The following is a 9,730-nucleotide window of genomic DNA, read 5'->3' on the forward strand; positions in this document are numbered from 1 at the left end:
GGCCAAGGCAGGTGTGTCTGTTTGGAGGAAGGGGCCAGGCCCGGTCGGGACCCCAAGGGACTCCCTCCCGAAGCCCCTGCGGCTGGGAGTCTGGGGCCCTGCGGCGCGGCCGCGGAGAAGCCGCCCCTCCTTCCACCGCGCCTCTCCCCACCGCCCCCGGCGCGCTCCCGCCCGCCGCCTCCCGGGTCTGGATCGAGCGCGCGCGCCCCCGTCTCCCCTTCCGCGGCCGAGGGGCGGGCCCGGCTCCCCGCGCCACCGCCCGCAGCCCCCTCCCCTCGCCTGCCGGCGGCTCCCGCCAGCCCCGGCGCTCCCGCCCGGCCCCACCCCAGGCGACCCAGCGTGGAGAGGCGGGCGGCCAGAGCCCGAGGTGAGCGCGGCGCGAGCAGGTGGAGCGGGCGGAGCGGACCAGGGCCCGGCTGGGGGAGGGGGACGGGCTCCGGACGCGGCTCTTTGTCTCCGCGAGCCCCTTCGCGGGCCGCCGGGGCCGCTCCTCCTCCTGGCAGGTGCCCGCATCCTCGGGGAGGGCGCTGGGGGCCGGGGAGGGGACCAGGGCTTGCGCTCCCGTCCCCCTCAGCTGGAGCCTGTGGCAGACCCCCGTCCCCGAGGCTGGTGGTCCGGGTCTCTGAAGGGGCGAGGGGTAGGGGCGTGGGTTTCGGGTCCTGAAAGGGAGCCGAGGCGGGTGGGCTGGGGCAGGCAGGGCCTCTCAGCTTTGGAGGAAGGCGGTGGGGGTGGGACCAGGGGACCACCGTGAGCAGCTGGGCTGGTGAGTGGGTGTGTGGGTGGGAGGGAAGTGGATCGAAGCCGAAGTGTGGGCGCCTGTGGGTGGGGAAGGAGCAGCGAGGTGCCGGGACCCGGGTCCCTGCAGGCAGCGTAGCAGCGCAGGAGCTGGGATGCTGATCTGTCTGTCTCCTCATCAGGTGCGGGATGGACAAGAGGGACAAGGGCAGGGCGGGGGCCGCCACAAGGACTCCGGCTTCTCGCCCTCCCGGCCTTCCCACCCCCAGACCCCCGGGGTCTCCTCGACCCCCTCCCCCAGTAACCAGCGCGGCGCTCCGAGTTCTGGGGGCAGCGGGAGCTGCAGGGCGAGGGCCCCTGGCCGAGCGAGCTGGAAGTACCCGGGCAGCCGCTCTCCCGGAGGCTGCTCCCCGGGGGGGATCAACTCGGAGCGCTGGGACAGGCCCCCGGAGTCCAGGTATCGCGCCCTCTTTGCCCCCATTCAGACCCCGTCTTTCTGTCCCCCCTTTCCTCGTGAGGCTGCTGCCTCCCCTTCCTTTCCGGAGGCACCGCCTTGACTTGGCCTTCTCCCCGCAGCCTCCAGGCCCCCAGCTGCTGGGAGAGGGGAGCGGGCCCCTGCCAAGACCCCAGGCCCAGGCTCTGTCTCTAGCCCGGGACGTGCCAGCGGGACCACCAGGTAAAATTCCTCTCCAGTCCCTTTGGCAAGGGCTAGTGTCACTAACTGGAAACTTTCAATTTTACACGTGAATTGGGGGAGTGGGTGCATTTGCAGGTCGCTGGGCACAGGTTGCGTGTCCCCAGAGAGGGCATTGGTGGGAACATGCAGGCTTGGGAGAAAGCAAAGAGTTCCTTCTTGAGCGCGGCCGCTCCTGTCCCTAGGCTAGGCACTCTTGCGCAGAAGGGGCTTCGGCCCCCAGCTGAGGAACCCGTGGCCAGAGGAAAAGCCCCAGAAACACCAAGAAGGAGCCCGCTGAGCGCCGGGGCACGGAGAGGTACGTGGCCTGGGGAGTGTGGGGTGGGGAACGGGGTTCCTGGGCAGTGAAGGGGACCAGCCTGGAAGTATCGGTGACCCTCTGGCCTTCTACTTCGTCCCCAGACTCTTCCGGGCCCTCCCCAGGCGCCCCTTCCCCAGCCACCTCCCGTCGGTCCCGGGCTGCAGGAGCTGAAGTGGGTCTCCCTCGGGCAGCTCCGAATGCCCGGCCGCGGCCTCCGACCGAGGCCTCCAGGAAATCCGTGAGCAGTACCCCGCAGCATGGTGCCGCGGAGCCGAGCCCCGCCACCAGGAGGCGACCCAGCGCCGGCGGAGGTCTCCAGAGGCCAGCCTCACGCCCCTTAGGCTCCAACGCCACTTCTCTGTCCTCCCCTGCCCGCTCCGGGGCCTCGCCGGGTGGAACACCCCGGGCTCCCGGGCAGCCCTCGCAGCCCTCGCAGCCCAAGGCGAAAGGGCTGCAGGCTCTACGCCCCCGCCAGTCCACACCCCCAAGGAAGAGCGCTACCCCCGCGCCGGGCATTTCTCCTCCACTAGCCACACCCTCTCCACCGGGTTTGACCGCACAACTGGCACCGCCTCCGCAAATCACAGGCACTCCCCTGCCGGCCACTCTCCCTCCATCTCCACCGACCACGCCCCCTCCTCGCTCTCCTACCTGCCCTTTGGCCACGCCCCCTCTCCTAGCCCCTCCTTCCTCTGCTCCACTCGCTCTGCAGACCCTCCCCTCTCCTCCGGCCACACCCCCCTCGCAAGCCCCACCCACACACGTGGGTACCTCCTTTCTGGAGTCATCCACCTCTCCTACGGCCGCTTCTCAGGCTTCATTCTCTCCATCCGTGTCACCCCCTCTGCAGAGTATGCCCCCAACCCAAGCTTCTCCAGCTTTGCCCTCTCTTCTGACTCTCCCCTCTCCCTTGGCCACACCTCCTCTGTCGGCTCCTGGATCACCAGCCACGGCTCCTCTACCACCAGCCACCTCCCTTCTACAAGCCTCTTTGACTCCAGCAACTTCTCTGCTGAATCCGCCCTCTCCCCAAGCCACACCCCCTCTGCAGGACCTTTCTGCTTTGGCTACTCCCCCTCCACGGACCAGTCCTTCCCTATCTCCTTCCCCACTTCAGGCTATGCCCTATACAGTGACCACACCTCCCACGCAGGACACTTCTCTGGCCACATACCCTCTACAAACCTCTCCCTGCCCTCTGACCACCCTCTCTCTGCAGGGTTCTCCTTCTCTATGCTCTCCATTTCCTTTGGCCTCACCGTCGCTGCAGGCTCCGCCTTCTCTCCTGGACACGCCCCCTCCACAGACCCCACCTCATCTGGCCACACCCCCTCCACAGGCCTCTCCCTCTCCGACCCGGTTCTTTACAGAGGTCCCACCCTCTCTGGCCTCACCACCTCTGCAGGCACCTTCTCCCCTAACCACGCCTCCTCCACAGACTCCAATTTCCCTGGCCACACCCTCTCTACAGGCCACACCCCCTCAGGCCTTCCTCCCAGTTCAGGCCCCACCGTCTCTGCGGGCCCCTCTCTCCCCTCCGGCTTCACCACCTCTGCAAGACCCTCCCACTCCCTTGGCCACTCCCCCTCCCCAGGCTCCACCTTCCCTGGCCTTGCCTCCTCTTCAGGTTCCTCCCTCTCCCCCTGCCTCACCCCCTCCGCGGACAACTCCCTCTCCCCTGGCCACACTTTCTCCTCAGGCTCCACCTTCCCTGGTCTTGCCTCGTCTCCAGGCCTCTACGCTCCCTTTGCAGGCTCCTCCCCCGCCCCTGGCCACGCCCCCTCACCAGACTCCACCTTCCCTGGCCCTACCTCCTCTGCAGGGCTCTACTCTCCCTTTGCAGGCTCCTCCCTCGCCCCTGGCCACACCCCCTCAGGCTCCACCTTCCCTGGCCTGGCCCCCGCTGCAGGTCCCTCCCTCTCCCCTGGACTCACCCCCTCTGCAGGCCCCACGCCGCCCCCCGACCCCAGGTCCCGATGCCCCGATCCCGGGCCCACGGCTGACCCTGGCGCTGGCCCCGGCTCCGCCGCCACCGCCCTCCCGCAGCCCGTCCAGTACGCTGAGCGGCCCGGATCTGGCGGGCCACAGCAGCAGTGCCACCAGCACGCCGGAAGAGCTGCGCGGCTACGACAGCGGGCCGGAGGGCGGCGCCGCCGCCTCCCCTCCCGCCGACGCGGAGCTCGCCGCCTGCCACCCGGCCTCCTGGAGCCGAGGTCCCCCTCCGCCGCTGGCCGTCCGCAGCACCCCAGGTAAGCAGCCCCCCGACCTCGCCGAGCTGTGGGAGGAGCGAAGTCCGGGGATGGTAGGAGGGCGGGGTGGGAGGCGGGGCTTTCCAGCTCGCGGGCAGGGCAGTCGGGTCTGGGGCGGAACCGGGAGGAGGGGCGGGGTCTTGCGGAGGGAGCCCAGGTGCCCGCCCCTTGAGCCCAGTCCAGCCTCTCTCCCCGCAGGAGCGCCTCTGCCTTGGCCTCCTTCTGCCGGGTCAGGCTCCGCTGACGGCCTGTGCACCATCTACGAGGCAGAGGGGCCCGAGTCGGCGACCCCCGCCCCAGACGCGCTGGATTCGGGTCCTGGGCCCGGCGCGGGTGGTGGGAAGGTCGTGGCTGGAGCAGACGCGGGGGCGACCTCGCGCGGCGCGAAGCCGGCGCGCCTGGGCGAGCTGCCGCTGGGGGCGCTGCAGGCGAGCGTCGTGCAGCACCTGCTGAGCCGGACGCTGCTGCTAGCTGCGGCCGAGGGTGCCGCGGGCGGCAGCGGCGGTGGCCCAGGGGTTGCGGGGGCTGGTGGCGTCGCGGGGGGTGCCCGGACTGCGCTCAGCGACGCCGAACTGGGCCGCTGGGCTGAACTGTTGTCTCCCCTGGACGAGTCCCGCGCCAGCATCACCTCGGTCACCAGCTTCTCCCCGGACGACGTGGCTTCCCCGCAGGGTGACTGGACGGTGGTAGAGGTGGAGACCTTCCACTGAGCCCCTAACCCTTAGCCCCGCCCACCATGCCCATCCCTGCCTTAGGACCCGCCCCTCTGGCTACGCCTCTGTGTCTTAGACTGCCCGCCTATCTGCTCTCCTTCGGGAGTCTGGCTCCCGTTGGATTGGACGTAGCCCCCTAGAGCCCTAGATTTTGGGTCAGGCTCTCGACCCACCCACGCCTGTGGCCGAGGTCTTTCCCTCGAGCCCCGCCCCTTTGGCCTGGAAACACGCCGACTCCCCCTCGAGCCCCGCCCCCTCCCTCCGCTTAGGCTCCGCCCCGCGTCCTGTGTATTGTCTACCACGCGCTGCCCGAGTTTGCAATAAAAGCCGGGACGCTGCAGCCTGTACGCCTTCGAAGTCGCCTAGGGGGTCTACCGCGGGACGGCGAGAGGGGCTGGGCCTGCCGGTGCTGGAGGCTGTGCGCGAGCGGGTTGTAGCTCCGGCTGAAGGCCTCCCGCGCCCCACGCAGATGTGCCTCTTTGCTAAGGAAAATGGGCGCGTGAGGCAGGCTTGGGGTGGGTCCTGGTGCTGAGTCCCCGGCGCGGCGCCCCCACGCACGTGCGTGAACGTGGGCTTTTTCCTGTCTGACTCGTGGTGGACAAGTTAGGCGCAGGAGCGGCCCGGTGGAATTGCCCGACCACCGGATGAGGCGTGCCCAGCGTTGTTGAACGACCGAAGCTCTTCCTATACTCCCCTAAGGGAGCCGGCAGCTCTTGCGGGGAGGGGGAAAGACGTGCAGGAAGGGCTCGCCCAGGTCCGGGGGCGAGGGTGGGGGACCTCTTCCTGAGGCCCCCTCGTCACGGTGCGCGCCCCTTGACCTCGCACGCCTCGCACGCCCTGTGCCCGCATGCCGAAGGGAGGGGGTCGTCTAAGACCCAGTGGCGATCTCCGTTCCTTCCTGCGCCCTCCCAGCCCGCGGGCACACTGCCCTCCGCTCACCGAGGAGGTTCCGATGCAGAAGGTAGGTCTGCAGCTGCGCCCAGGACTCCTCCGGCCCTGGGGCTCGAGGGTACAGGATCCTCCTGCGTCAGGCTTCCTTGTCCCTGGGGAGCCGACTGTGCTGAGAGGGTTCTGCGGGAAAGGAGCAGCCTCTCCCAAGGTGGGGTGGGAGACCAGGAAGTCCTCACGAGGCCCTTTTGTGCCTCCCAACCCCTGGACCTCATCTTCCCCTCCATCTCAGGGTGTCATCCTCAAGCCCCTCCAGCCAGACAACCTTGCCTGGGCCCACAGTCGAGAGTCCTCAACAAAACTGCCAATCTGTCTTCACCTGTTTCCCCCATCAGAATTCCTGTCCTTCCTCCTGCAACTGAGTCACCTCGACCCTGGACCCCTTTAGCCCCACCCAGACCCGTTCTCCCCAGTGTCACTCCAGAAAATGCAGCCCCTAGGCCTTTTCTCCCTGAGGGTCCTCCCTGGTGGGGGGGGGACCACAATCCGCAGAGCAGGTAAAAGGACAGAGTGGGACACTGTGTTGGACCCTTAGCCCTGTCTCTGTCCCTAGACCCAGTCCCTGTAGTCCACCCTGTAGCCACGTTCCTGTCAGACCTAATCCTGAAGCCCTGCCTGTCCCCACCCCTCATGTCAGTCTGGAGTCCTAGGAGAGAGTCGGCCTTCTCCCAGTGGGACCGGGCACCTCCACCCCTAGGGGCCACGCTCCCCGACTCAAGCTCGGTTCAGTGGCAAGCCACAGAGATTCCCTTTCTAGCTGGGCCCTGCAAGGACCCAGGTGTCCTTGATTCCAGATGCCAGGACAAAGTCAAGGGTAGGGGCTGAATCCTGACATGTTGGGCAGCCAGGGCATCCAGACCACGCCTCTAAGATGGAGCAGGGCAGAACCTCAGACACTTCCCCCAGGGCCCTGCCCACCCCCGGAGCCAGCTGGGGTGGATGACCCTGTGGGAGCAGGAGGGGTGGCAGCTCCTGCCTGGGGGGAGGGTGTCTCAGTGTTAAATCTGTAGGCTGGGAATGGTGCGTGGAGACACCATTGTTGAGCCATGGGTCAATATGTGGGACTTGGCTGTCCTGGTGCATAACCGGTGTCACGCCTTGCTCCCTGGCCGGTACCAGGTGGCAGTGGGTAGGGGCACTTTGGGTGCAGAGGGCAGGGCCTGGTTGGCATCTGCCTGGACCCAACTAAGATTCTCTCCCTGGGAAGCCTCCCTTTGCCATCCCTGGCTCTGCCGCGCCCCCCCCCCCCCGCCCCGCCCCAGGAACCTGACTCAGCTCCGTGCGGAACCCCCCTACGGACCCTGCCTCTCCGGGCCTCCTTCCCCCAGGAGAGCTCCTGCCTACTCACTGTCCCTACTGTCCAGCTGTTTGGGTTCTGCCCTGGCCTCCTGATTGACCCCCAACACTGTGGTCCCTCTGATGGCGCCCCCTCCCCTACCTAAGCCCTCCATGGCTCCTCAGTGCCCTCAGTTCAAAGCACAAATTCTGGCTCCCGACTGGAGAAGCAATTCTCAGTCTGGCCATGCCTGCTGTCTCCAGTTCCTTCCTCATAGGCATCATGTGCCTCCTCTGACCCCGCCAAGTCTCGCTTTCTGCTTTTGCCTTTGGAGAGAACTCCATCCCCCACCCCGCCCCTTCCAGGAAGTCTTCCTGGATTCTTTTGGGTACTCACCCCACTGGTAGGCAGGCTCAGCCCCCCACCCCCACCCCCTTGTCTGTCTCCGCCACACTGGGGACCCCGCAGAGCTGGGCACAAGGCAGAGCACCTGGAAGGCCTGAGGAAGGGTGTGAGGTTGAACAAACCCCAACCAGGTCCTGTATCTCCCTGAAGCTCTGGGGCCCCACATGCCTCCATGTCTCTCCTGGGAGGCCCAAGCATATTGTCCAGGTGGAAAATCAGGCTCCCCATCCAATACCTCCCCCCTGTCACCGTCTCCAGAGCCACCCTTCTGAAAATAGCATGACATAAGCATCCATCTGTCAGCCTGACACCTGGAGTCCTTTGCAACTTGTCCACCCCCGCCCCCACCGTACTATCTCTCCCAGCCCCCACACTTTTGTTCACACTGAGCCAGCGAGTGACCTTTCCTCTCCCTTGCTGTCCCCCAACCCGGGCAGCCTCTTTGGCACCCCTGCTGGTCCCCTACCCCTGATTCTCTTAAACCGTGGGGCAGTCTGATGTCCTCTACACTGCTTTTCAGGACAAGGGGCTCACGGCTGCTTGCAAGCCCCCCAGGCCTGTCGCACCTTGTCTGTGACTGTGTAAATACACTTTATTTTCCATCTTTCCCGCCTGGGCGACGTGTGGCGTGTGAACAGGCAGTGTGCAAAATGGTGGTGGGCAGTGTGGGGGGCACGTGGGAGAGCCCCGTGGGCGCCCACCCTGGTCCCCAGGCTTTTGTAACACTGAGGAGTGGGCAACCGGGACGGGAGAACTGACCATGGGTCCCCACCCCAGGAAGCGCCAGGGAGATTGCTTTTGATGCTGCTCCGGGCTCCAGGAGCACCGACAGGGTCAGGCCCGAGGGTCGCAAGGCCCTGGGGGCAAGGGGCTGGGGGCATCGTTGGACTTTGGCACCGTTCTCAGCTCCGACTCTGCAAAGACCACGGGACCACCATGAGCAGCGGAGGGGAGGTAACCACTGGGAAGAGTCCTCCCCTGGGGAGGGTGGGGCTGGGGCCACAGGGAAGGAAGGGATGAAGAGGCTGGGGACCCCCTTGGAGAGCAGGCTAGCTTGGGTGGGAGAGCCTCTCCATCGTTGGCCAAGACAAGGTGACGGGAGTGTCTCACACAGGAGTATGGGGGGGCGCTGGGGCGAGGGGGGTCTCTTCACTTCCTTGCAGCTGCTCTGGCCCCCAAGAAGCAGGGACAGTCACTGCCCACGCCCGGGCTGGTTTCTGCTGTCCGCTCACACCCCAGGTGGCCCTGCACACAGTAGGGGGGACTTTGGTTTCTGCTGCAGGGGCCATGATGCCTGCACCAGGCAGGAAAGGCCAGCCTGGCCATCTGTGCCCAGCCGCCAAGGGTCCCCAGGGGCATCGTGGGGTGGTAATGTCCAGCCCAGACCCGTCCCCCTTCTTCTTCAGGCCTCCTTTAGCCCCTGGGCCCTTCCCAGCAGGGCCACCCGTGTCCCAGAAGAGGGACTGCTGGGAGGAGGGAGCTTCCTGCGCGTCCAGTCCCGGGACCTCCGGGTCGTCCCCTGCCCTGGCTGTTAAGAGGGGCAGACCCTCCCGGGAACTGGACCCGGAGGGGTACAGACCAAGATGGGTAAACACTGCTGTGGAGAGTGGGCCTGTCGGGGGACCCTGAGGATCCTCAGCCCGCGGCCCTACCCTCTGCACCACGCCGCTCTGGGCCTAGCCCCCGGGTGGGCGGGACCACGGAGCGGAGCGCACGGAGTTTATATCAGGTGTGGCCCCAGGCGGCGGCGGAGCGGGTGGTGGCTCCCTGGCTCCGGCGCGCGGGGCTCGGCCTCAGTTGTCCAGGCCCTGGCTGTAGGGCGCGGCCAGCTCGTCGGCGTCGCTGTCTGAGCTGCCCTCGCTGTCCTTGGCCGGCCGCTCCAGACGGCGGAAGAAGCGCGCGTCGCGCGGGGACAGCGGGTAGAGCGCGTCCTGCAGCGCCGCGCCCACGCCCACGCCCACGCCGAGCAGCTCCTCGTCGGACGACGGCAGCGAGTCCTCGTCCAGGTGCCGCGCCAGGCCCAGCCCGTCGAAGGCCAGCGGGTCCTCGAAGGGCGGCGGGCCCTTCAGCAGCCTCACCTGGGGCGGGGAACCGGCGCGCTGAAGGCGCGGACGGACGCGCCCACGGACGGAGCCCGGCCCGCCAGGCCGCTCCTCCCGCGCCCTCCCGGGCGCCGACGCCCGAGCGTCACCCGCCGAGGACACGCGGGGCTTCCGCCCGTCCCGCGCCAGCCGGGGCGGCCCCGCGCTCACCTCGGCCTTCAGCTCCTCGATCTGGTCCTTGAGCTCGCGGATGTACTGCGACGAGTCGGAGTGGTTCAGCTGGCCCTGGATGCGGCCCTCCTCCCTCTGCGGGGCGGGCCAGGTCACGGGGGGCAGAAGCCGGGCCCGCCCCGGGGCCCGTCCCCCG

The 9,730-nt window shown here is 67.7% G+C and overlaps 2 protein-coding genes across 2 annotated transcripts in view; one reads left to right on the top strand and one right to left on the bottom strand.

Moving 5' to 3' along the window:
• The first annotated feature begins 262 nt into the window (after positions 1-262).
• On the top strand, positions 263-5,032 carry PRR36 (proline rich 36). Its single transcript, XM_040449732.1, has 6 exons — positions 263-367; positions 918-1,192; positions 1,312-1,411; positions 1,615-1,727; positions 1,832-3,979; positions 4,163-5,032. The coding sequence occupies exons 2-6, from the start codon at positions 925-927 to the stop codon at positions 4,687-4,689; spliced, it is 3,156 nt and encodes a 1,051-aa protein (XP_040305666.1). The 5' UTR covers positions 263-367; positions 918-924; the 3' UTR covers positions 4,690-5,032.
• A 2,861-nt stretch (positions 5,033-7,893) lies between these two features.
• EVI5L (ecotropic viral integration site 5 like) overlaps positions 7,894-9,730 on the bottom strand; it is a 21,298-nt gene continuing 19,461 nt past the window's right edge. The window contains exons 14-15 of the mRNA XM_040449630.1: positions 9,574-9,724; positions 7,894-9,399 (exon numbers count right to left, since the gene is read on the bottom strand). Coding sequence (XP_040305564.1) covers positions 9,115-9,399; positions 9,574-9,724 — 436 coding nt within the window. The 3' untranslated portion in view covers positions 7,894-9,114. The remainder of the gene's footprint in view (positions 9,400-9,573; positions 9,725-9,730) is intronic.

This window comes from Herpailurus yagouaroundi, unplaced genomic scaffold (assembly GCF_014898765.1).
Source record: "Herpailurus yagouaroundi ecotype Mexico unplaced genomic scaffold, PumYag 200, whole genome shotgun sequence".
Lineage (NCBI taxonomy): Eukaryota > Metazoa > Chordata > Mammalia > Carnivora > Felidae > Herpailurus > Herpailurus yagouaroundi.